We start from the raw sequence: 27,201 nt of genomic DNA, 5'->3' as shown, positions 1-27,201 counted from the left end.
GAGACTCAAGATCCAGAAATATTATGAGCAATAGTTGAAATAAACAAGGCAATTGTTTCTGAGGATGAATTCAAAGCCCAGCATCTAGGTGAAATTAAAAGTCAATCGTACAAACATAGAATCAGGCACATAGCAGTAGTTCATGTAAGAAACAACACAGGGTTTTAATTAAGCTACAAGCTATGCAGTAAGCAGGTTTATGCTCAAAAGACAACCACGATAGCAAAAGATCTGGAAACGATGTCCTATGAGGACAGATGACTTGAGGGGACACGATAGATATTTTCAAGGGCTGTCATGTGCAAGAGGAATGCGAAATCGTTTATGTGAAGCTAATTTTTGCTCAACCTAAGGAAGATGCTTTTAACAATTAGGAAATGCCCAAATGTGGAATAAGCTGCTTTACAGAGGGGTGAGTTTTCCAGTTTGTCAGGAAGATATTTCTGCACCGAGTGGAATGGCAGATATGACATCTAAGTTTCCTTCTAATTCTCAGATCCTGTGATTCCCAATTATGGAGGTGGAAAAGGTAGCTGAAGAAGATGAGCCCAGATAAAACATTCTTCTTGGGTTTCAAAGCCACAATCCCATAACGTGGGGGACATGTGTCTGAGAAATCTCTCACTCTCCAGCCAAATTGGGTGCCAATATTTAGAGCCCTAATTCTCCTGGGCTCTGGCATTTGCTATTGTGCCCTGCTTCTAACTTGATTTCCGTCTTGGCATAGAAGGCACAGAGGGAGTTGTAGGGAAATGCCAAAGGGGGGCTTCTCAGAGACCAGAGTTATAGGAATGCTCAGATCTGTTTCATGAAAATATTGATATGGGCCCAGTGAGTGGGGAGAACATACTTCCTTTCCTTGTTGATCTCTACCTCGCTCACTTGTTCTCTCTCTGCTCCCCTCTCCCTGCCCAATCTCTTAGATCTTCAACTAGGCAGAAGGAGGATTGGTGAGGGGTAGGGGCAGAGAGTAATAATTTCAGGTTCAAGGGTTAACAATACACTGCTCAGGAAAGCTGGAGAATGAGATGATGGGAGCCTTGATAGTTTGTGAAAATGAAACAAACTTGAAAATCATGTCCCTGGAAGTGTGTCCCAATGAATGTCTCAGGACAAAAGGAGCAGGACCTTGACTGGGATGCGGCATAGTATTTATAGGGGTCTGAGCACCCCAGTGAAGGCTCTTGGTTGGCCTTTCAGAGCAAACAGTTATTCACTCTGCTTTTCCTCTAGCACTACTTGGCAGAATCTCCATAGCCCCATTGCTAGAAATTAGGTTTCTTATAGCTGCCATGGAGTCAAATTCCATTCACTTCCCTCCTAACACTCCTTTCTTTCTGCCCTTGGCCAAATGTTACCTGTTGTTTCGCAGAGTGACCTTTTTTCTCCTGTACCCCATTAGCTGCTCTTTCACACCCACTCGCTTGCTGAAGTCCTCATCATTATCATAATCCACGTACCAGGGCACAAGAACTTTGCCAATACTTCAACATTTTTCTCTGCATGTCCTCTTTCGAGTAATGTTCCTGTCTGCACTATTAACCCTGGGACAGAAAAGTCAGAAATCTATCAGACCCCTCCCTGAAAGTCCTATTTCTCCTTGGAACCGAAACAGCTTTCACACGTGGCTTCCTGGGTTTTCCAATTTGCTGGCGAGTGGATCTGGAGTGGGCATCCCGTCTGCACATCTGGCAGGGGCGCCTTCCAGATTTTCCTCATGACTCAGGATCAGTTTCTGACTGCTAGGCGGGGCAAAGCCTCCTGAAGTTGCTGTGAGGCACCTCCCCCTGTGAGCAGAGCTTGGTACAGCCCAAATAGTTTTCAGGTTAAGAAAGCCAGAATCTTTGTTCAGCCGCACTGACTGAACAGTCTTAGTGGGGTTACCTGGCTAAGAGCAGCAGCGGCAGCAGCAAGGCTCCTGGGATACTCAGGTGAGTAGAGACGGGATCTTAGAGTTTTATTTGCTGAGTAACTTAGCATGTCAGGGAAGTGAAGAAACTTCATCTTTATAGTTAATCAAACTCCACAGCTGTAATTTTACAGTTTGTCTGGATGGAATATGTACACGTTAATAGAAGTTTGGAAACTTCAAATATAATGAAATTTTTGGTTGGTTATTTTGGGGTGTGCGGGGTGATTGTGGTTGTCTGGCAGAGATTTTTCTGGAGCTATCCCATCAGTTGTGTGTGTGTGTGTGTGTGTGTGTGTGTGTGTGTGTGTGTGCGCGCGCGCGCGTGCGTGCACGCTCGCCTGTGTGTTTGCCTTCTGCTACCTGAAATACCTGGGGTGGGGATGTAAGGGGGAGAAGCCTGGCCACTGTCAAGGCTTCCTTCCTGTTCCCGCTGACCCACAGCTGTGGGCAAATTATTGAAATGCAGGCAAAATTCTGGAGCCACACTGTGTGCAAAAGGCCCTGGCAGTGGGGTGCATAGGCTGTGCACTGGTGCACAGGACACAGTGGCAGCTGAGGCTGTCTTAACTCCCTGTCTACACAGCGGGGGCGGGGGGGCCCTTCTGTCCTGGTGACAGGTTGATCTTGGCTATTCCATTTTCAGCCCCAGGCCTGGTTTTGTTCCCGTCTGATTCTAGCTTTGGTTTACACTTTGGTTTGCAGCTGGGGCTCTGTCTCCCACCCTCATGCCTGACTACACTGCTCTAGGGGCTTCACTGGGCCACTTGACCAGAGTGAGCTGTGGGTGGGGAACAGTAGAAAGAAACATTGCAATTAAATAACTGGTACTGAAGGTTTGGAACTCTAAGTTTGGTGAAAAGCACCAAAAGCATAGGAAAATTCAACAAATTCTGCTGTCCTGACAGTCACTTCTGGCTTCAGGATAAAGCATCTCGGTTTGTATTAATGTTTTATTGAAATTCAGTTAATGCTTCATTTGCTAATTTTTATTATGAAGTTAAGGACAATTTATAGTCTGAAGGAATAAGATAAAAAAAGGTCTTTGGGGACTGCTAATTAACTCTTTCATGCCTCTGGCAGTTTGTGTGTGTGCAAGTGTGTTCATGTGCACGTGTGTGCCCGAGTGTGTGTGAATACTTTGGATTTGAATAGCATTCTTTATTTGTCCTTAGAGTTTCTAGCAGTCTAGGCAAAAGCCAAAATACTTATGCGGTTAGGAATAGGTTAAAAAGCAGGCTTTCCATATCCTTGGGAGTTTTCAGTTCCCAAATTAAAAGCAGAAAAAGCCCTTTTGTGACCCCAAAACAGTGTTTCTTTGATTAGCCTTGATTTGAAATCATCCCACCTTCTGACAGCTTGCAATTCAAAAACAAAATTCCTAAATGCATTCTTAAAAGAAGAGGACAATGAGAATTTTCAAAAGCAATGTCTTGCTTGAGGTTTTGTGTTTTCGTGTTCACCTCCCCCACCCCCAACCTTTAAAAAACTTGTGGTAAAAAAAAATCAGGAGGTCCTAGTTTTAGTGCTGGCTCTGTCACTAACCATGTAACCTTGGGCAAGTCCCTTTACCTTACAGTAAAAGAAAGCGGTTGTACTAAGTGCTTTGTAAGAGTCCTTCCACCATAACATTCTACACAAATCAGAATTAGAGTTTTGAAAGTCTGTAAAAGTAGACTTATAGGATGGGCTTATTCAGCCAAGAGGGTAAGTCAGCCAAAAAGAAGAGGTTAAATAGAGAACGGCAGAGGGGCCATTTTATATTTGTCTTTTAAATGTTGGTGCGTGTCTTATTTAAAGCCTGCGATTGAATTTCCTCAGTTTCCACTAAGGACAGAAATGAGATTTAATTTGCTACAAACAAATGCTTCCTAATACTACTGCCCTATATTAGCCTTATCCTTAACAATTAAAAAGTATGTTCACATACTTAATTTCATTAGATCCTCCCAATAACACCCTGAGGTAAAGAGGACAGCCATCATATTCCCATTGTGCTTATGGGAAAACTGAGGGACAGAGACATTGTCTACACTAAATCGTGGCATTTGATATTTGATATTTTATCCTGGTTCTTCTAACTACCTGTGCTCTTTTTATGATTTGGAATTGTTTTTTCTCTATTTTGATAGAGTTCTTCAACAATGGAATTTAAAAAATTTGTGTGCTCTTTTTTTCTTTGAATTTTTTGAATAATCTTCTCTCTGGGCACAGTCAGCGCGTCCTATATAAGCCAGTGAGCTGAATGAGAGGACCTTTATGGTCCCTTCCAGACCCCAGAATATCTGGCCAACAGTTTGCATCTGAACAGCCATATATAAGTTCTCTGGCAGATGCGTGCCCATAGATGTAAGCTCCGACTCAGCCTGTGTAGATATGGAAAGTTCTATTCTCTGTGTAACATGTGGATGCTGAAGTTTTGTTACTTCTTCCTATCCAAGCCTTGTTTCTCTCACCACACCACCCCAGGTGTGGGGATAAGGGGGGCCGATTGTGACTAAAGTGGCACCTATTTCGTGCCAGGGCGGAGCTGGGTCTTCTGTATTTAATTTGTCTGCAAACTTTTAATTGTTTTCACCCCCAATTTTTTGCCCCACGTACAGAACAAGTGAGAAACCGGGGAAAAGGAGAAACTAGCCAGGGACAATGCCCCTGGAGCCATGCTCTCTCCCCCTCTCTCCCTTGAGAGCCCTCACTTTCTCTCCCATTCACCTAAATCTAAAGTTGTTTGCGAACCACAGACTAGATTTCCTTTGTGAGATATTTAGAGGCAAATCTGGTTTCTACTCTAAGGCTGACCCACAGGTAAAGAAGCAAGATATTTTGCCCTTAGAGTTTGCCTAGTTCCCTCAACCTTTCCAGTCCAATGAGTAGCAAAAGCTCCCTCTCCTAACTGCAGCCTTGCATTCTATGTAGCAGCCTCCCTCAACTTCCCCCGGCAATTCCAAACTTTCCACACTCTGAGACCACTCCCGTTTCTCACCTTGGTAGACTCACTCTTCCTTATATTCTTTCTCTAGGTAGTGAGTCCAAATTAAAATAATACTGCCTAAGAGCATTACCTCAGTGCTAAACCACACTCTGCCTCATCCAACCACTCATTCCACTAACCCTTGGATTATAAGGTCCCTCTTCTTAAATGCCCACATTTCCTTTGTTAGCAAGAGGCTTTCCTTGGTTTATACTCAAAGTCTTAAATTTATACCCAAAGTCTTATCTTTTATTTTGTCTACTGATTTTCCTAATATGTAATCTTTAACTTTAAGGGCTTTCCCCTCCCCAACACCAGTAGGACAGCAAGGAAGGAACATTCCCTTCTCCACACTCCTCCCTTTCGACAGGGCAAGTTGTTTATGACAAACCCAACTTGCAAATTTCTGGATTTTCAAAAGATTTCTGAGGGTTAATGATGAACCCTCAGATGTAAAGTGTGCGGATTCTCCCATGATCATCAAACCATGAAAATAAAGAACCTTTTCAATATCCACCATGGCAATAAATTCTAGGCAGAATGCCTCAAAGTTGGGTATTGTGTTTGCTTTGGAGAGTTTCCTCATTTGAACTAAAAAATCCTTTCTCTAAGAAGGCAGTGACCAAAAGAAGCAGTGTGGTGTGATGGAAAGCTGCGCACCAAAATCTAGCATTGCACAGAACCTGGGTTTGAGTTGGCTCTGCCAGTTTCTAGCTGCTGCTTCTCTGAGCTGCCATTTCTGCATATGAAACGAAGGACACAGATATCTCTACTAAACACAGCTACTATGACAAGAACAGGAACTAAAATGCAAGATGCACATTTCAAACAATAAATTGCCATACAAACGTTAATTCTCTACATAAGACCTTTATCTGTTCAACAAATATTTTCTGAACAATGGTTGTGTGCCCAGCTTTGTGCCAGGCAATGAGAGGGCTTCAGCTTATATCTTGCATTTACAGAGCACTTTTGACTTATTAAAAATTACTTTTACACTAACCATCTCATTAGATACAGCTGTGGTGTAAGGTTGGGGGAGGCAGGGTAGATAAGCTCACTCTCCTGATGAGAAAATTGAGGCACAAAGAGAACAAAGCCACAGAGCAAATGGAACACAGTTCTCCTGTTACCTAGTCAGAAATGGGGATCACTTCTACTCTGCAAGTCCGACAGGACTTGAGGGGACAATTGTACTCCGGTGACAGTTCAGGCTCATAGCCTGCTATTCCTTATTTACTGTGTGACCCCCAAATGCAGACACCCCCACTCAAAAGGGCATTCTGTCGAGCTTTAACCTACCCATACCAGCTGTACTTTCTGCCTCTGAAAGAGTCTCCTGGGATCATGTTGGTTTTTAAAATCAAATCTGATTTTTGTTTCAATTGATGCTGCTCCTGTAGACGGGCCCTCTTTATAACAGGGATTCCCTTTGCAAGCTCTTGTCTGCCTCACCATTTGAGTGGTAAGGGAGACTTATGGGGGCAGAGCAGGAAATACCCATTTATCCAGACTGTTCAGGGACTAGGAGGTTCTGGCAAACTAAATATTCCAATTATCCCAGAATATCCTACATTTACAGTCCCCAGCCTCTGGCAATCCACCAAACCTTCTAGGGAAAGCAAGAGGCACAGTAGTGTTTTTTTTATAAGTTTGAGCACACACAAAAATTGGGGTTCATTTGTAGCAGGCTCCAGAAAGGAGCCTGGGCAAACATGCAGATTGGTTCTGATGCTGCATAACTAAAAATTATTACTGATAACATCCATGCTTTCATATACAATGAAATACACTTTAATATTTAAAACATGAGAGCAGACTTAAATGTGATGATGGAAGGCACTTTGGCACTTTGCAGTGTCCCCGCAGCCCTCAATTTCAAAAGCAATTGTCAATAAATAAGGTGATAAAAAATCGTGGTTATTTTCAGCTTCTTATTCCTTGGATTCAGAGAAAGGGTAAGTTTGTTGTATGTATATTGCAAATAACATTGCAAAAAGTTAAATTAAAAAATCTTATGGTTTTTGAACGGGGAAGCTTCTTCACCAGGGAGGCATTTCAATGTGATACTAAAAGGACGTGAAATGAGCTAGCAGAGAGGTCTGATTAATATTACATTTTTATATAAAATAGCGACAGCCTCACAGATATACCAGACAGATACTCTTTAAAGTGGCAATGTATCCTTTTGGGTTTGTTTTTTTTTTTTTTTCAAATTTCATTCATTTTTTTAGCAGACACTTTGGACCTTGATCAGGTTGCTTTGTTTCAACCATCCTGTGATCATAGAATATAGACAGTTATTCTTAATATATATTTTTGAAACAGTTGATGCCATGTAAATTTCACAACCCTGTTCTTACTTACTATTGAACCTCAGCAGAGGATCATTAAAATCATTACAAATCTATCTTTGTGAATCAAGAAAAGGCATTGAAAACCCTATTATCACCCCCAAAGCTGTTTAAAATCAAATTTGCCTTTCAAATTATCTTCATAAAAACCAGTTGTTAGGGGTATTTGAGTGTGGGACACGCTGACAGACATTGCCTGAAGAGCCACTATATTAGTACTCTGTTTAGCCATGTGAGGTTTTTTTCCCTTTTTTCTTTTCTCTCTTTTTTTTTTTTAAGAAAAGAAAGCAACAGTGTATTGTCATGGGATAAGAATCTATAGTCCACCAAATTAGTGTAATTGAATTTCAGAGTCTGCCTTTTATCACGGGCAAAATGATTGTATATTAGACTTTGAAGAAGAAAGACCATGCAATCTTTCTATCTTTCCTTGTCTTTGGAGGCCATCTGCTGAGATCTGTTTTTTGCAGTAGCCTTCCTGGCCAGTAATAAAAAATGCAAAGCTCTTGAAATGATGAAAGGGAAGGAATTGTGTAAAAGGACTTGTTAGGATGGAGAAAGGCTGCTTCTCCCTCGTGCACAAAGTGGGCGGCTGTCCAGGGCACCAATTTATTCTGAATACAGTAAAGTGATTTTTTCCCCTCTATCTTCAAATTTAGAATTGTACTTTACCTTGAACTACTCCCTACCAGTGTAAATGGAAGATTGCCCTTTAAATTATAACAATTCACATTTAACTAGCAATCTTCACATTTATTTTCTATTTTTCCCAATGAATGAGGAAGCCCCATTTGCCCCATTTGGCAGATAATAAAACTAGTCCCCAAAATGATTAGGTTCCTTACCCAAAGCCCCATACTAATTAGTTGCAGAGCCTGGACTCTTCTTTCCTTAAAAATGCTGACTTCCTTCAAAGCCAAATTTGAAGTGCCTAGGTCTGGGAAGAAGTCACTGGGATGATTGCCGTTTGTCTAATCTCAGGTAATCCTTGAAAGACCTCAGAAGTTCTTCCTCCAAAGACAACAATTCTCCTCATTCTAGGCATAATTTGACACTATGGGTCCTCCTCTGAAGCTCTTCAAAAACCAGAAGTACCAGGAACTGAAGCAGGAATGCATCAAAGACAGTAAACTTTTCTGCGACCCAACTTTTCTGCCTGAGAACGATTCTCTTTTCTACAACCGACTGCTTCCTGGCAAGGTGGTGTGGAAACGTCCCCAGGTAACGTTTTTTTTTCTACTTTCTGTCTCCTTCTTGACCTCCTTCATCATAACTCTACTTGATCCACTATTTCACTTACATGGACTAATGTGTAGAGCAGCCTAGGAGTCAACTTCCTCTTTTTCTTTCTTTATCCAGTTTCATTTTATTTATTTATTTATTTTGAGACAGAGTCTCACTCTGTTGCCGGGGCTAGAGTGCCGTGGCATCAGCCTAGCTCACAGCAACCTCAAACTTCTGGGCTCAAGCGATCCTACTGCCTCAGCCTCCCGGGTAGCTGGGACTATAGGCATGTGCCACCATGCCCGGCTAATTTTTTCTATATATTTTTAGTCGTCCAGCTAATTTCTTTCTATTTTTTAGTAGAGACGGGGTCTTCCTCTTGCTCAGGCTGGTCTCGAACTCCTGACCTCGAGCGATCCTCCCACCTCGGCCTCCCCAAGTGCTAGGATTATAGGCGTGAGCCACCGCACTTGGCCTATCCAGTTTTATTAATGTGTAATTGACAAATAAAATTGTATATATTTACAATGTGCAGCATAATGTTTTGACATGTATACATTGTGAAATGATTACCAAAATCAAGCTTATTAGTATATTCATCACACAAAGGCAACTTTAAAATGGGAAGTTTCATGGATCTGTGCTTCTGGCTCTAGCTTAAGGAGTCCAGAATTTTAGTCAAATTTTGCCAGATTTAGTAATTTTTAAAAAACAGCAAAAAAAAGAGAAGATATGTCATGCTTATTTTCTTTTGGAAGTTCATTTGAGTAAATACAGTAATTCAAAAAGCAATTACACTTTTCCCTCCTCACTGAGTTACTTATCATAGCAACTTAAAGATAATCTCAGACCAGGGAAGAGAAAAGCTGTTTATACAGTGAGCATAAATGACATGAATTCTACAGGGAGAAGTTGGATTTTGCATTGAGGGAGGGAAGCTTCTTTGTTGCTCTTTGGATATCATCACTTGTATCATCCCATAATTGGCCAAGTGGGATCCAGATAGAATTGCAGCTTCTTTTTTTTTTACCACCTATTAGTAGTAGCTATTAATAGTTGTTATGGTTCTCTGTAAAACATCTGTATGTTGTTTCTCTCAAGCAAGTCTCAGAACCCCTTCACAAGTCCTACATGAGCAGGAACTCAATGTATAAAACGATGGGATGATGGAGTCTGGAGAATAAATAGCAACTTTGCTATATCTAAAGGATGTAACTGGATAGAAGGATATTGTACCTGGGTTCCTTCCCAATGTGGGCGATTAGATGTGTAAGCAACAGGGGGCTGCTGTCAAGTGCAGGTTCTTGGACCTTCATAATATCCTGAAGACATTGTGATCCTATTTAATGAGGTACCTTTCTGTGCACTATTATAGTCACTGCCTCAATGTTTGCTTTCTTCAATGAGCAAGCTATCACTTTTTAGTTGCAGTTTCCACAGTTTAAACTCCTAAATGGAGTTCCAGCAAGAGCTACTTCAGTTCATGCAGGTTGCCACCAGGTGGTGCCAAGATACATTGGTTACATGGAGACTTGTTTTTCTATGCAACTCAAAGGACATATTTTGGGTTTTGCCTACAAAGAATGATAGCCATTGAAAGTAAGAGATTGGGAGAAATTCTCCCTGTCTGGAGGAAGATTGCACTCCTCCTGCCTTTCTGTGCTTCCAGTTGTTGACATCCCTGCAGATTACTTTGCTGACCTGCAATAAAAATCTGAGAAACAAGCAGAATCCACTAACCACTAACTGGGTATGCAGACAGGTAAGGCTTTTGTTTTTTCTTTCAAAAATACACGGAGAAACTAGAAACATGTTGTCTGGGAGCCACTCTTATGAATGAATGGTGATAATGAGAGACCACTCTTTTCTGATGCTCGGATATGAAGGAAAGCGTGTCAACAGGGCAGAAGTAGCTGAAAAGGAAGCAGGATATTGAGAGAGGTTTACTGGGTGGGTGTCTTTTTAAAATAGGACAGACTTGAACGTATTTATAGGCTAAGGAGCAGACAGTAAAGAACAGGTTGAAAATGAAGGAGAGAAAAAGAGTGACTGATGAGGGTGAGGTCCAGGAGGAGGTGGGAGGAGATCTGGTGGGCGGCAAAATTGCAAGCCAACATGAAGCCATTCCCCAGATGTGCACCAAGCAGACAGTGTTTCCTGTACTGGCCTGGATTTAGACACATCCTTCCCCCTCTATCTTGGCTCATTCCTTTGTCCTTTGCCTTCATCATCCAAATTCTGTGGATTGAATCCTAGATGGATTAGCAGGGAAGGAAAAAACTTAATAACCATAGCAATAGTTCATTTTGCCTCTGAGGCAAGCAATAACCTCGCTAGGGTAAGGGAATGTCAGAGAGAAAGGGTGAACAATGGGGATGAGAAGAAAAAAGAATCAACATTTAAGACATACTTACTTTTGGCCAGATAACTGTGTTTGGAGTTTTCTATATATTATTTCATTTCACCCTTATTTGCCATGGCTTAGCAAGGTAGGTATGTTAAAAATTACTTTGGTGCAATTCCTTTTTCCTAGTTTAAAAAATAATGGTAGATATTATGCCCATTTTATTGATGAGGAAACTGGATCTCTGAGAGAAGATAAGGATTTGCTCAGGGTCAAACTGCTAGCAAGCTGGGATTTGAATCCAGTTTTCCCTCCAAAGCCCATATAAGTTTTCACTCTACCGTGCTGTCATATCAGGGAAATAGAGTTTGTGTCTCCTCTTTTTACCAAAATAGGTAGCTTCTCTCCAGTCAGTTCTAAGACTCCTCCTCACTGTGTTGATGCCATACTTCCATCCATTGATCCATATTCTCCAGTTTTGAGAGCATAGTATGAGCTTAGTCTTCTTAAACCCAAAGATAGAGTCACTGGAGAAACATTTACTGAGCACCTACTCTATGCCAGCCTCTGTGCAAGATACAGACATGGTCTGTGGCGAGCACTCCCATTTTAGTTGGGGAGACAAATATTGAGCTATCAAAGAGTTAAATAAGAAATTAATGTTAGATATATGAAATGCTATTTTCAAACATATAGGCAGTAAATCATGTAGAATTTGAAGAAAGGAAGATCACTGTAGATTGGAATGGCTGGGAAAGGAGCCTCTTGTGGGGAGTAGGAGAAAAAACAAGGTTCTGGACCACCATCTGAGCCTCCTCAAAAAACTGTGGATTCCTTTCCAACCAGAGTGGAGGCCAAGCCTGTGGTCAAGAACCACGTCAAAGTTCTCTGGCCTCCCATCAGGAAAGCTGAGAGACAGTGCTGGGCCTCTCTGAATTGGCTCAGGAAGACCAGATGGGTCGTTGGCCTCCTCTGCCTCATTGGCAGGGTTGAGATCCTGGTTTGCAGGGAAGCTCACAGACATCTTGTCCCTTGGCATGTCACATAGCCTCACACATAACCAGGGCTATTTTGTGAAGTCTCCAAAATGGAAGGAGCATGATTAACCTGGTATTTTCTGTCTTTTCCCTCTCCTGAGTTGAAAGCTTCTGCCTTCATAAGCCTCCATGCCTGTAAACATGACTGATAGTTTAATAAACTGACTCCAATCAAGCCCTCCCACCATCCAGGGGCAGGATTGAGATTCCCTCCTTTCCACTTGCCACTTCCTTGCTGTGTTTTAAAAAGTCTCTTTAGATAGACAAAGCCTGTGGTCAAGAACCACGTCAAAGTTCTCTGGCCTCCCATCAGGAAAGCTGAGAGACAGTGCTGGGCCTCTCTGAATTGGCTCAGGAAGACCAGATGGTCGTTGGCAGACAACGCCAGATCATCTGTCCATACCTTCCTGAGGAAAGTTCTTCTTAACTCCCCCAGTAGTGCAATGGCCCCAGCTATTGTCCTAGCTTTCTGGGTACACAGGTATATTGCCCGGGACCATATGCTCCTGGACTTTCCTGTCCTCCTGGGGCTCAGCATATACTGAGTTACAGTGAGGATGAGATGAGATAAGACTCCAGGTAGGATTTTTAGGCTGAAATTTGGCTGCCAAATTCCCACAGAAAATCTCTTCTCCAGCTCTCTCCAAATCCCTCCAGCTACTCTCCCCTCATACCCTACTCTGGCTTTTTCCTTACTGACTCATATCCACCTACAATAGAGTCTTCAAGTCAGACACGTCTAATCCCTAAAATGAAGCAAGGCCTTATGGGAATTTGCACAGCCAGCTGTGGGAGAAGAAAGGGCACCTGCACAAGATCTTCTGTCAGCTCTTCTGGCTAGTTTAAGTTCAGCCTCTACTATCATTGCCCTTGCCAGTCTTTCTCTGGGGAATACCCCCTGCTGGGGCCATTTTACTCCCTTGTCTGGGTGTGAAGGAGGGGTGATGAGGTTCTGGATTAAAACTATGGTAGTCGGAATGGAAGGGAAAGGCTGACGAGGGGAGATATTAGAAGCAGAATATACAGGTTTGGGTGATAGCATGTGAAGGGACAGTAAAGGAAGAAATAATTTTCTCTTTGTCTTAATAGAAATTTCCAACTACCAGCTGAATGTGACATCTCTGTACAGTAGTTTTGGTCTAGACTATTAATGAATTTCTTTTTTCTCCCAGAGATCAGGCCTTCCAATGTGAGCTGTTTACACAATTGAAGAAAGTTGAATAGGCCCACACTTTTTTTCTGCAACTGTTCTATTCATTTTAAGTTCTGTGTTTAAAAATCTTTGACAGCTTTATTGAAGTAAAATTTATATACCGTGAAGTTCATCTGTTTTAAGTGTACAAAGCAATGATTTTTAGTAAATTTAGAGTCTTGCAAGCAACCCAGTTTTAGAATAGTTGCATTACGCCAATAAGATCCCTTGTGCACATTTTCAGCAAGTAATCCCTCCACCCCACCTGCCACAGGCAACCACAAATCTGCTTTTGGTTTCTATTCAGATTTGCCTATTCTGTAAATTTAATTTAAAGTAGAATCATAAGAGTAACTGGCTTCTTTTGCTTAGCATAATGTTTTCAAAGGTCATCCATATTGTAGCGTCCAGTATCAGCTTGTTCTTTCTTATTGTTGAACAGTATTCCATTGCATAGATACATAAATTCTTTCCACGAAAGCAGTTTGGGATCTGTATTTTGAGTCTCCTTGCAGAAATCAGAAGGTTAAAGTAAGAAAGTGATTATGTAGTGACTTAGTTGTCTAGGTTGAAAGTGGAAGTTGGGTTTAAGATCTTATTCTCAGGCTCCATATTGAGTTTTCCTTAGAGGGGTTAGGAAGGAAAAGAATGTTTTACTGATGACTAGATCTTCATGCAGAAATAAAACTTCCCAGCAGGTAAAGTGGACTCCTTGAGAGTCTGGAATAACATTGGTCCCTGAACCTAGGTCTACCTGTAAATGCTCCATCTGGATATGGTTCTCAACTTTCTAAGAATAAAATAATGGCTACTTGGACCACCTCACAAAGCCCTCAGTTTTGAATGGCAGTTCTGTGCAAATTAGCCCCTGAGCCTTCTGGGACTACTTAGACCCTGGACTTAGTCATCACGTACCTACTGCAGGGCGGGTCTCACTTGTAGGTGTCCATACCCATATCCCCCAGTACTGCTAGATTGCACACGGCACTTTTGAAAGTGCCTCCACTCTTCTGGCTGTTGGTTTTCTGGGTAGCCTTTCATTTTACTGTGGTTCTTGAGGTTTAGCCTGGACCTCAATATTTATTGTCAGCAAATTTCACCTGTGTAAAAAAAATTGCTAAAGATTTGGATGTGGTAGGTGTAAAGGGAGCCACATAGAATGACTTGTACAGGGCTACAGGCCTAGTAATTGTATGTGCCCTCCCCTGTCAGAGGTCTCTGGTGAGGGGGGATGAGATAAGGACAATGAGAGGTCTCTTAAGGCTTAGCTAAAAGAACATACTTCCTAGAGGAGCATAAGTTGCTTCGCTTAGAGAAGGTTTTGGCTCAGTGTGGGGTCATGTGGGAACCATTCCAGCTTTAGTCTTGATGCTCAACTGCCTAGCTGTGTGCATTTCCCCCTAAGAAATTATTTTGCTGTGACAAACAACCCAGTTCAAGGATCACTTCAACTGTGCCAACACAGCTGGGAGCCATTAGGGGCTCAAAATCTTCCCCAAGCCACCCAAATATTGTGAATATGTGACCTTTCCTCCAACCTCATTCCTACCACTGCAGCACAGCTCAGGCTGAAACATCCCATCTGCACTCTGCATCTCAGTTTTGAGTTACAGAAAAATTTCTCCAATCGTACTTCCTTGACCCCACCAGGAAGATATCCAGTGTGTCCAAAACCAGGGGGAAAGTCAATAAATAGCCATTTCATTGTATTCAAATTTGTTACCAAAAACTCTAGTTGGCTGTTAGACTTCTTTTTTTTTTTTCATTGGTTCATTACCCTTTCCCCTTTCTAACTCTTGCTATTTTCCAGTCTTTTAATGCCTTATTTCCTTAAAGAAGTAAAAGATATGGCTTAATAAAGATTGGTCTCCCATGTTTCACATCATGGTGCTTACATTTAATAAGAGATCGATTCATATTTAGGGGATTCAATTGAAGATATTAATGCCTATTGGTGACATTTAGCCTGGAACCAAAAGCTAAGAGATAACTTAAGCAAGTCTTCCAAAAGAATGAAGAGTTTTTAGGTGAGTGTCAAGCAGAGGCGTAAAACACTGGAATGGATGACTGAGAGAGGTAATATCTCTGTCCTTGGGGACCTGCACAATATTATCCTTTATGTGGTGGCCATTGATAAACCTAAAGGCACAGGGATGAACAGCTGAGGTCTTGAGGTTCCTTCCCTAATTATATGTGGTTCTGAAGAATCAAAACTTTTCGCCTAGGTTTCCTACTAACTAGCTAAATGATTAGAGAGCAAGTCACTTCCCCTCTCTGAGCCTGTGTCTTCATCTGCAAAATAAAGAGCTTGACTACATAGTTTTTAAAATTCCTTCTGGTTTGGATATTCTATGACTGTACTTACATTTTAAATCCATTGTTACATAGCCATCGTGAATGAAGAGTGGTGAAGTAAAACTAATGAATGGGCCAGTTTATAAGAGGAAATGGAAAATCAGAAGGTTTTTTGCCCAAATCTATCTTCTCCCATGATTGTACAAAGCTATGAATATATATAAATATTATATATACATACATATATGTAACACATATAATATATAATGACCACATCCAGCTTAAGTCTGCAGGAGAATAATTACCCTTTTCCTCAATTTGAATTCTGTTTATATGTCTTTTTGCTCATATATGTGACCTTTATGTCTTCAATAGGTGTTGACATGACAAAAATGTTGGCTAAGCCTAGATCCCTGCTGTGGAATGAAAGTCTTATGGAAATTCAAGACAGTGTAATGTAACTGCAACCACTAATAACTCTACATAAAACCAGGAAATAATTTGCCTTAGTAATCAAAAGGCACACTTTTTCACATATCAGTGCTCACTTGATTGTTTTTCCATGCTAGGAAACTATACTACGTATCATCTCGGTCCAAGAAATCATTCTATAACTTTACATTTTGCTCCAAATAAAATGATAACACCTGACCTAGGGAAGAAATACTGAAATGCTTAGTTTTATCTTAGAAAAGGCAAAGAAATAATGAGAAGGGAAAGAACACCAAGTTCTAATTAACTCAACACACCTGCTCTATGTTCAATAAGAAAAAAAAAAAAACAGGCAGCTCACAACCCATAAAAATATTTATTAAGATAGAAGACTTCTCCCAAGACAAAAAGTAGTGGTGAGACACCAGACATGCATCTAAAAAAGAAGACCAGAAAATCCAAAGCTGACGACCCATCTAACCATCTCCTTTTGGCAGAGGGATGCCCAATTAATCTTCAGTTTGGACTTGTCCCTGCCCAGAATGCCTATTTTTTTCCAGAGTTATTTTGGCTTTTAAAGAATATATGGAATGTTTCATTGCATAGACCAGACCCTTCATCAAGGAGAATTATGTCCATGAAAAAAAAAGAAGTTTGAGGACTAGAAAAATATAGTTGTCTCTAATGCTCTTTAAAAGGATATATGTCTAGATTTTCTTTCCACTTGCGACTAGGATTTATTTCTGCTGGGTAAGCAGAATGTCAAGGTACTGGCCACCGGCCTCCTTCATGAACTTTTCTCCATCTACTCAAGACATCACTGGTATTTCCTGCCTTTGAACTCTGCAAGTGCTGATACTCTGAGTCACACAATTATGTCTTCAACTCTATGGTGTCATGTATGCTGCTATGCCTTCACCCATGCCTGGCTCTCTACCTATTATGCTTCCATATCCCTCCCTTGTCCAACTGCCTAACTCTAGTCAACTCAAATGTTACCACCACTGTGCAACTTACTCTATGATCAGGAGAACTATGTGGATCTTTCCTCTAGGCACTGATTATGCTTTGAAAATGGCTCTACTGTGCCATCATCACATTGCGCTGTAATGGTATTATTTGGGTGTCATTTTCCCACTCACAGTGGGAATGGTACAGCTAATGATATGTTGGAGGGAAGACACACCCCCCCCAAACAAATACTGCCTCTGCTCCTTGCCCAGATGCCCTCAGAACATCCACTGGGGAGAGTGTCTGTTGAAGTGCTCCTGTGAGTCGTCTATTACCACTTGCTATTAATGCTGCTGCCATCTGTGTTAATCCAATTATGTGTAAAAATCTGGTTGCCATGGAGACCACTGTTGCCTTTGCTTTATGTTAGAAAAGGGCTTCCTATAAGGTTTCCTAACTCATTTTCTTAGAGAGGGAGATGCATTAATGTTCACCTCCATCACACCTTGACTCCTAAATGCAATCTCCCTTCCAAACATAGGGGCTTCAGAAAATCTCATCCTGACAAAGTAGGATCAGAATCTAATGTGCTAATCCCTGGTTCTCCTCTTTCAAAGTTCATTGCTGTGGTTAAAATTCTTCCAAACCCCAACGATAGCTTTGTCCAAGGGCCCTTTACCAGCACATGTCATCCTATCTCATTACATCCCCTTTCACATTTCCTGCCACTTTCCCACATGTGGCTAGATGATCTACTGCTTTGTGGTTTTTCTCTTAATTCCCTCAACCTTCCCTCTATCCCATCTATGAAAATCCTAGTCATCTTTCAACCCTAACCCTATCTCGTCTATGAAAACTGTCCTGCATAGCTCAGCTCACAGTGACTCTTGGGAAACTCTTCTCAGACCTTTATATAATTATTGTATCCACAGGACATCTGTGACGACCCCCGTCTGATTGTGGGCAACATCAGTAACCACCGGCTGATCCAGGGGAGACTGGGGCACAAGCCAATCATCTCTGCATTTTCCTGTTTGGCTGTTCAGGAGTCTCACTGGACAAAGGTATTCACCCTCTTGTGGGACCTCATTCAGTTTCTATCTTCTTGTCTTCTTTAATAACTTTAGGAAAAATCAGCTTATAACTTTCTTAGATTTCCTGAAGGCAGCAGTATTAACTAGGTGACTTCCCTCCATTTCATTATAAGAATTTTCACAAACACAGAACAGTTGAAAGAATCTTACAGTGGACACACATCTACCTAGCTAGATTATACAACTAGCATTTTACTCTACTTGCTTTGTCACATATACTAGTTGATTTTTTATTGTCATTTGCCTTGCTTTGACTTAGTATCTTTGCATACTTGTATTCTCTGTACTTACTGGGGTATAAAGCCAGTAAGGGCAAGGAAGTCACTAACATATATGCATAACAGAAAAGATGAGAAAGATGGAAATAGATCCTTGAGAAGTTTCTAATAAATTATCAATAGTACAAAAACTCCTTTAGCATTCATATAGAGTTCAAGGTAATGAGGTGCTAACTTGATTTGGGACAAAGAGCACTCTCCTCAGAAAAATAATTTTAGAATATTAATGTGTAATAGTTATATAAAAAAGATAATTTCCTAAACATGATTTTTTTCAAAATACAAATAAAATCTATATTCCATAGAATCTATATGAAATCTCTAGAATGGACACTTAAAAACAAACCACAGTGGGCCTTATATTTTGATTGGTTTTCTTTTTTAAAATGCCTTGTTTATGTGTTAAAACATGCAATCATGAATGTGTTTGTATAGTCCATTTCTCAACATCTAGTTTATAGATAATCTGTAGGAAATATTTAACCCCTGACCAGCTAACCTAGCCACCCTGTGTACTCCTGTGTGCACTTAGGGCAGGCATCGTGATTATTCTCAGCAGAACCGAACTGGGAAAGCAGAAGTTGTGGGCAAAATGCTATACCTAGGACTTTCCTATCCAGACCCAAACCAAGTGTATTTTGCTTCCTATCACCATATGGATTTATCAGGAGTTAACTGCAATCTCAATATCTGGATGTGATGTGGTCAATAACACTTGGTTAAATGTTCTTACCTTTCCAGACAATTCCCAATCATAAGGAACAGGAATGGGACCCTCGAAAACCAGATAAATATGCCGGGATATTTCGCTTTCGTTTCTGGCATTTTGGAGAATGGACCGAGGTGGTGATTGATGACTTGCTGCCCACCATCAATGGAGATCTGGTCTTCTCCTTCTCCACCTCCATGAATGAGTTTTGGAATGCTCTGCTGGAGAAAGCTTATGCAAAGTAAGGAGGGGGTTGACTAGTCTGCGGTCAGGGTACCTGAGGAAAGGAAAGCCACGTTGGGAGCTCATTCTCTCCCAGCCCAACCCTGGAGCTTAAATTGGATAGCATCTCAGTCCCATCCAAGGTATTCCTTTGGGCCTGGGTCTGGCTCTTAGAAATCCTAGATGAGAGAGTAATCCGCTGTTCTGGTTTCCATTTGAACCTTTACTTGCTTCTAGGTACCCGTTCCTGCTGCTAATCAGCAGATCACGTGGCAGTATCACCTCATTTTTTTCTTGTCTAATATCTACCTGTGGGAAGAAGTCTCTGCACTGACTGTCCTTGATCAATAGAGCCTAAGGCTAGATATGTCTGACTATAATCTCAACTTTTCTCTCATTTCATACCTAGAGAAAAGCCAGCTGGTAAAACCTAGGGAGGGACTGTTCTAATTCTTGGGAACATGAGGTCCTTGACCTGGAAAAATAATTTTGCTAAGATTAACCTTGCATATTTGCCCCCAGGCTGCTAGGCTGTTATGAGGCCCTGGATGGTTTGACCATCACTGATATCATCGTGGACTTCACGGGCACATTGGCTGAAACTGTTGACATGCAGAAAGGAAGATACACTGAGCTTGTTGAGGAAAAGTACAAGCTGTTCGGAGAACTGTACAAAACATTCACCAAAGGAGGTCTGATTTGCTGCTCCATTGAGGTTTGTATTTGCCAAAAACAACCACTCTATTCTCACTTCTGGCAGAAGAGATTACAAAATTTAGTAGAGAATATCACCCTTAACCCGGAGATCCATGAAAAGTCATTAATGGAACATGCAAAGCTAACATACACATTGAACCCTGGTGTGGAGGCTAGGAGCTTGAATTTTTCATCCTTTCATAAAAATCATTTGACCAGAGACCAAAGCTGGTGTAAATAGCCTCCACTAAATTATTCCTCCTGTCTCTGCTCCTGGATCTTGAGGTTACAGCTGCGTGCTCAAAGAATGAACCTGCCCCACCAAATTTTATCACAGTTCCTATCAATGTACTACAGTGGCTAGTTTGAATCTGAATTGTTTGAGTTGTTATATTACATTCTTTATTTCTTTTCCTTTACTTTTTTTGTGTCACGTTAGGTGTCAGGATCAAATTTCCACGTGCATGGGGAGTACTAGCTTCAATCATACTGGGGTAAACCAATCGAGGAAGAAGGAGAGCCAGAACTTTGGTCTCCCAATTCTTGTGTCCTTAAGTATCTTTTTTTGCTCTCAGTCTCCCAATCAGGAGGAACAAGAAGTTGAAACTGACTGGGGTCTACTGAAGGGCCATACCTATACCATGACTGATATTTGCAAGATCCGTCTTGGAGAAAGACTGGTGGAAGTTTTCAGTGCTGAGAAGCTGTATATGGTTCGCCTGAGGAACCCCTTGGGAAGACAGGAATGGAGTGGCCCCTGGAGTGAAATGTGAGTGGCATTCCACTTTCACCACTACATCCAAAGCCCTGTAGTTCTCCCAAGCCCATCCCTGCAGACTGCTAGTGGGCCATCAATGCTCAGGGACAACTGTGGGCTCTTGGCAGGCATAAGGTCAGTGACCTAGCCAGAGGTGACATAAAGCAAGCTCAATCCTCATGTATTCTCTTCCTTTGACATCCTGCTTACTATAGGAAATCAATGGCAAACATAACAGCTTATCGTTTCATTCTCTATTTGCCTTTAGTTCTGAAGAGTGGCAGCAACTCACAGCAGCAGATCGCAAGAACCTGGGGCTTATTATGTCTGATGATGGAGAGTTTTGGTGAGAAGAAGTTTTCTGCACTAAATGAATTGGGGCTTCTACATGAAAATACAGGGGTAAGTATTCAGTACCATCATCATTTCTTTCCTGCACTCCCTTCATTCAGGATGAGCCTGGAGGACTTTTGCCGTAACTTTCACAAACTGAATGTTTGCCGCAATGTGAACAACCCTATTTTTGGCCGAAAGGAGCTTGAGTCGGTGCTGGGATGCTGGACCGTGGATGATGATCCCCTGATGAACCGCTCAGGAGGCTGTTATAACAACCGTGATACCTTCCTGCAGAATCCCCAGGTTTGAGTTAATTATTTTCTTTGCCTCCAAGTTACCCAGTCGATAGGAACCCAGGTCTCACTTTGGTCCTCTCTGGAGTAGTTCTTTAGCATCAAGTCTTCCATTTGCAGCTGTTGTGTAATATTCATCAACTGGGATCCCTGAGGATTCACTTGGATGCTTATAAAACACAGCAGACTGTGTCTCTTTGCAGAGACGTACCTTGGCAACATTATCAAATCTGAGTCACCTCCTCCGGCTGCCTCTCTCCTGGCCCTATTGCTTGGTATGGCTCTTTGATAGCCCCCTTTTTCTTGTGATGGTCCCACATTGGAAAGAGAAGATCTGATCCCAGATGCTGTCTCAATTTTTCCTCATTTTTCTTTACTGCCCAACGGTTCTCTTGGGTGCACATTTACTATATTCATCCTCTTTCTCATGCAAGTGACTCTTCTGAACCCTGTTCTTATGCCTCCCTTTTCTCATCTAGAACCAGGTCATTTTCCCCAGGATTTCAATCACTGCCCTGTCAATGACTCCATCCCCTCTATCTCTTATTACTGTGCTATTCCAGGTAACATATCAGTGTCAAGTTAAAAAGTAGAAAATCCCCAGGCACACCCCAAAGTAAAAAACCCAAATAGCTAAAGCCTCAATCTACAATAACCTGGGTGGTTTTATCCCCAAATGTGCTGACGAGCTAACCCATAGGAGACAAGAATTCTGACTGTATTGCTGCCTCACTGCCCATGGGTCTGTCTTTTCTTTCCATGGACCTCATTGCCAGGCATTTTGGAGGACACCAAGGCCAATGGGATGATTTACCTAACTCGTATTTGTCTTCCATTCCTTCCATCTTAGTTGTTGCTAAAGAAAAGAGAGCTCCTATTACCACTCGCCACCCCCCGGACCTCTTCTCCATTTACAACCCTGGAAATATTTCAAGTATCATGCACATACACCAAGCTGGGGAAATAGCTTCACTGTATGTGTATGCATAGAATTGACCTTTGGGGGGCTTGGTTCTGCATCTGTTTTCTGCTTTTTTATAAAGGGAGGGAGAGAGAGACAAAGACACAGAAAAAAGTCTGATGCCTTTTAGTTTTATCTCCCAACAGCACCATGATTCCCCAGATAATGTTTGGAAAGTCTCAGGCACAAGCCTGTAGTTTCCCTAAAGCGATGGCAGCAGAGCATCAATTCTCTAAGGAAGTGGATCTAGCCCTTCCACAGGCCGTATATCGGGCTAGCAATAGGAGACTAGCCCAGCGTGATGCTGCAGTATCAGCATGAGTCAAATAAGAACGCTTTCTGTCTATAGTTTCTGGACTTTTTCTGTATACAGAATTTAAAAACAAGGTGATAACAATAATAATAAAATAACTTACCAAGAACTTAATAAAGCAAAGCATACCCTCTTTGTCATCAAGGGCATAAGAATGAAGCTGTCCCTCAACAAATACTGAATGCCATAGGGAGAAGCAAGTGTTATGATCTACACTTAGCAAGTCAATGAGTTATCCAAGTTCTCATTGTCTGATCAATAGCAAAGTCCAGGAAATAACCCAAGGTTTTGCTTCCCAATGCAGAGTTTTCGTCTCTGAAATTTGAGCTGGCTTACTTGAAATGGGAGTGCTAACTCAGCTCTTTGGTGGCCTCTTTCCCTTAGTACATCTTCACCGTGCCTGAGGATGGGCACAAGGTCATCATGTCACTGCAGCAGAAGGACCTGCGCACTTACCGCCGAATGGGAAGACCTGACAATTACATCATTGGCTTTGAGCTTTTCAAGGTATGAATGGGCATTTGGAACAGAGAGAATGAACGCAGAGTCAAAATTATGATGGTTTAGTGTTGGGGCATTATGAAAGGACCAAGGATAAACAAGACCAAAGGACCTACGATCTTCCAAGACAAAAACCATGATTTGAGCAGAATGGGATATTTTATCTTATTTCATTTTCAGGTGGAGATGAACCGCAAATTCCGCCTCCACCACCTCTACATCCAGGAGCGTGCTGGGACTTCCACCTATATTGACACCCGCACTGTGTTTCTGAGCAAGTACCTGAAGAAGGGCAACTATGTGCTTGTCCCAACCATGTTCCAGCATGGCCGTACCAGCGAGTTTCTCCTAAGAATCTTCTCCGAAGTGCCTGTCCAGCTCAGGTTCAGTTTCTTTGGAAAGACTTCTAAACTCCTATTCTCTGCTCTGCCTCCAATCATAAACCACTTGACTCATCTCCCCTTTGCAGACACTCAACGGGACAACTTTTTCAAATCAGACTTAACTAACTGAAATCATGATGGCAGAAATGTTCAAAGTGGGCTTATGAGAAATTCGCCAGTGAAGAAGGTCTGAGCTTCAGAGCCCTGAGCTGTCAGTTAAGGGGAACAGGCCTATAACCTAACTTATATTTTATCCTCTGTTCTCTGGCTGACTCCCTCTTTTCTTAAGCAGCTGCCACTCCTCACTGCTCCTCTATTATATTCTGGGTGCTGGGTCACCAAAACTACCTTCCTGCCTAGCCCTGCCTACTCTGATCTTTATCTACTGGTCCTTAAAGCAGGGGAAAGGAAAACATACTCAAAATATAAGCCATATCTGAGAAGGAATGGACTAGGTCATCCAGTGTCTCATGCTTTTGAACAACAATGTCTGCTTTGGCAGGTGTCTTAATTTGTTTGTTACTATAAAAAATACCTGATTCTGGGTATTTTATAAAGAAAAGAGGTCTATTTGGTTCATGGTTCTTCAAGCTGTACAAGAAGCATGGTACCAGCATCTGCTTCTGGTGAGAGCCTCAGGCTGCTTCCTCAGGGCAGAAGATGAAGAAAAGTTGGCATGTGCAGAGATCACATGGTGAGAGAGCAAGCAAGAGAGAGGGAGGAGGTGCCAGGTTCTTTTTAACAACCAGCTCTCTAGGGACTAAAAGAGTGTGAATTCACTGATACTGCAAGGATGGCCCCAAGCCATATGAGAGATCTGCCCCCATGACCAAAACACCTCCCATTAGACCCCACCTCTAACATTGGGGATCAAATTTCAACATGAGGTTTGGGGGACAGACATTCAAATTATAGGAGCAGGCTCATCTCATCAAAAGGTGTTCATCATTCAATGACATATCTTCTTTTTGATGTTCTAGGGAACTGACTCTGGACATGCCCAAGATGTCTTGTTGGAACCTGGCTCGTGGCTACCCAAAGGTAGTCACCCAAATCACCGTTCACAGTGCTGAGGGCCTGGAGAAGAAGTATGCCAATGAAAGTAAGAAATGCAGGAGTGTCTGGAAAAGATAAATTCAGTTGCATTTATGGCACATACCGTTAGAAAAGATGGTCACGAATTATTTTATCCAGTGATATTTTCAGTCTAGAAAAGTCAGGATGGATGGCAAACGTGGCAGAAAATGGGATGTCAACTTCTTTGAGCCAGGCCTACATAAGATTAATTTTTATGTTCCTATATAAAATATGGAAAAGGACAAGGTAGTAGGAACAAAAGTGTTGAGTTATAGGTCATTCTGGTGCTTGAGTGTTATGCTGAAAATCCTAGAATTGACTTAGTGAGATAGCTTGCCTATCTAGAAAGGGAACTTTAATCACTGTGTTAAAAACAAATGTTATTTAATGACATTGTATCTTAGATGTGTAATTTATAAACTGTTACTAGACATAAAAAAAAATGTCACTTCGTTCCAGCTGTGAACCCATATTTGGTCATCAAGTGTGGAAAGGAGGAAGTCCGTTCTCCTGTTCAGAAGAATACTGTTCATGCCATTTTTGACACCCAGGCCATTTTCTACAGAAGGACCACTGACATTCCTATTATAGTACAGGTAAGAATGTGTACAGGGCTCCCCAGGGTGGCTCATATTCTGCATCAGTTACTAGATTATCCTAAGTACCTCACATATGTTTAGGATGCAGAGCAAGAGTTATCGTGTTGGCATTTTTTGGTTTTGGTTATACTCAAAAACACCTCCCACCAAGCATGGACACTGACTTTCTTACTAATCTCCACTCCTCCATTTATTTCATTGTGGGAAAAAGCCCACATGCTTACAGGTATGCATGTTAACACATGTACCATAAAATCCCATGAGGGAAAGCATATGCCAGTTCAGATGAACCTTACATTGCTAAGTCGGGGTGAATCACTACAGTCTGGCGGTTTTTCTGACTTAATATGTCTGACCCAGCTGCCTTTAGGTAACCATTCTACAGGTCAAGCATAATCCTGAGCTCCACTTTCAGATTTTTCCATCTTTAGTCTTTAGGATATCATCACCTCAGCCAAAGGGCTATCTGGAAAGGACAGAATAGTCTCTTGGTTTTGAAACAGATCATTCCAAGCTCAGTGTTAGGTTCTAGATGTCACTGGGAAAAGGCTAATCTCAAAGAGGTTTGCTCATCTTCATGCCTTTGATTTGTCTCTCCAGGTCTGGAACAGTCGAAAATTCTGTGATCAGTTCTTGGGGCAGGTTACTCTGGATGCTGACCCCAGTGACTGCCGTGATCTGAAGTCTCTGTACCTGCGTAAGAAGGGTGGTCCAACTGCCAAAGTTAAGCAAGGCCACATCAGTTTCAAGGTTATTTCCAGCGATGATCTCACTGAGCTCTAAATCTCCCATCCCCGAGAATCCTGACAGAGCTTTCCATCCTATTATTTTCTGTCAGATGCCAGGTCTTAGCTAAGATTCACAATCTTTTGAAAGAAATTCACAATAATTAACTTTTCCTTTCTTCTGATAAGTTCCCCATACCTCCCGATCCAAGTAGCATCAGTAGCTACATAACCTATATACCTCCAGCAGCTGGACAGGGGGAGGTGACAGTCCCATCTGGAGATCATATATGTTTACCAAGAAAAGATCTCTGGGGCTTCCGGGGGTGAGATTCAAGCAGGACAATAACAAGAGCCTGGACACCCTGCAGATGTCTTTGATATTTTCAGTTCAATATATTTCACCTGTAGGGCACGTTGAGGAAGGAAAAGGGATAATCAAGGCCAAGCTGGTCTAGCCTGACATCCTAGCTCCTGACTGAACACTACAGACTTCCCAGCAGCATCTCACCCAGCAGCCAGAGCCGGCTTTAAGTCCCTAACCCTTACTGCCACCACTGCCACCACCACCAACCACCACCACCACCACCACCGCCATCACCACCATCATCACCTCCGGAAAGTGTAGTCCTGCCTTAACCCAAGTCACCCCCCACAGTAAGTTTTGCCTTCATGTTGAGGAAGCTTCCTAGGTGCTCAATCTAGAGCTGGAGTTCAATGAGGCCTAGGCAGTGAGAAGGGCCTGAGCTTCAGTTCAGTGGAAGCCAGCTGTGTGCCACGAGAGGGAAAAGTGGAAGAAGCTGCAGTGGGAGACAAAACTTCGGTCCCCCACCCATCCACACACACCTACACTCACACACGCGCACATGGGCGCACACGACCTACCGTTCAGGCAGTCAGTGGGCAAGAGGAAGGACGAATAATTGCCACATACACCAAAAAGATGAGAGAATCCATCCAGGCATGGTACAGCCAATTTGGGGCCCCTGACTGCAATGTGAAACCTCTTGCTGCTGCTAGGTTTACAAATAAGCCTGTTGTCCTGTGCCTCCTAATATCATTGGTACTGAAGACCCCATCTGGGGGCTTGAGACTTGGTTCCGGCCCAGGCTTCTCAGGCTTTTCCCTCAGTTGGGAAGCTTCACTCCCCAAGGGTGTTTGTTCACCCTCTTGTTTTTCAGTACTTCTACAGAATTTTCTCTAGACTCAGTCATTATGAGATGTTCTTCCCTCCATCTTCATCTATCGATATTCTACCCCTCCTTCAAGGCCCAGCATAAATGCCACCTCCTCCATGAAGCCTTCCCTAATTCCACCCAAAGCCCCACCTTCAACAATATTTCAACGCTTCTGCAATGATGAAAAAGAAACATAGTTGTAGTACTTAGTCTAGTCCAGCACGCATTCATTAAAAAAATATATTTTGTAGTTTTATTTTAGCTCGCTCATTTCCTACCACGTTTTCCAGTCTGTGTAACTTCTGCAGTGCCTTCACCACACTGCCTTACATACACCAAATCACAATAAAGTTCATATTCAATAAATTGA

The 27,201-nt window shown here is 42.1% G+C and overlaps 1 protein-coding gene across 1 annotated transcript; it reads left to right on the top strand.

Annotated features, from left to right (window-relative positions):
* The first annotated feature begins 1,679 nt into the window (after window positions 1-1,679).
* Window positions 1,680-27,201, top strand: CAPN6 (calpain 6). The gene is made up of 13 exons (XM_012645306.1): window positions 1,680-1,931; window positions 8,276-8,455; window positions 17,642-17,773; window positions 18,823-19,031; window positions 19,535-19,727; window positions 20,284-20,477; window positions 20,734-20,811; window positions 20,918-21,104; window positions 22,753-22,875; window positions 23,050-23,252; window positions 24,233-24,354; window positions 24,789-24,925; window positions 25,529-27,201. The coding sequence occupies exons 2-13, from the start codon at window positions 8,291-8,293 to the stop codon at window positions 25,709-25,711; spliced, it is 1,926 nt and encodes a 641-aa protein (XP_012500760.1). The 5' UTR covers window positions 1,680-1,931; window positions 8,276-8,290; the 3' UTR covers window positions 25,712-27,201.

This window comes from Propithecus coquereli, unplaced genomic scaffold (genome assembly GCF_000956105.1).
Source record: "Propithecus coquereli isolate 6110/MARCELLA unplaced genomic scaffold, Pcoq_1.0 Scaffold104, whole genome shotgun sequence".
NCBI classification, from domain to species: Eukaryota; Metazoa; Chordata; class Mammalia; order Primates; family Indriidae; genus Propithecus; species Propithecus coquereli.
Note: the sequence above shows the minus strand (reverse complement) of the source record. Positions and strands in the feature narration are given on the sequence as shown.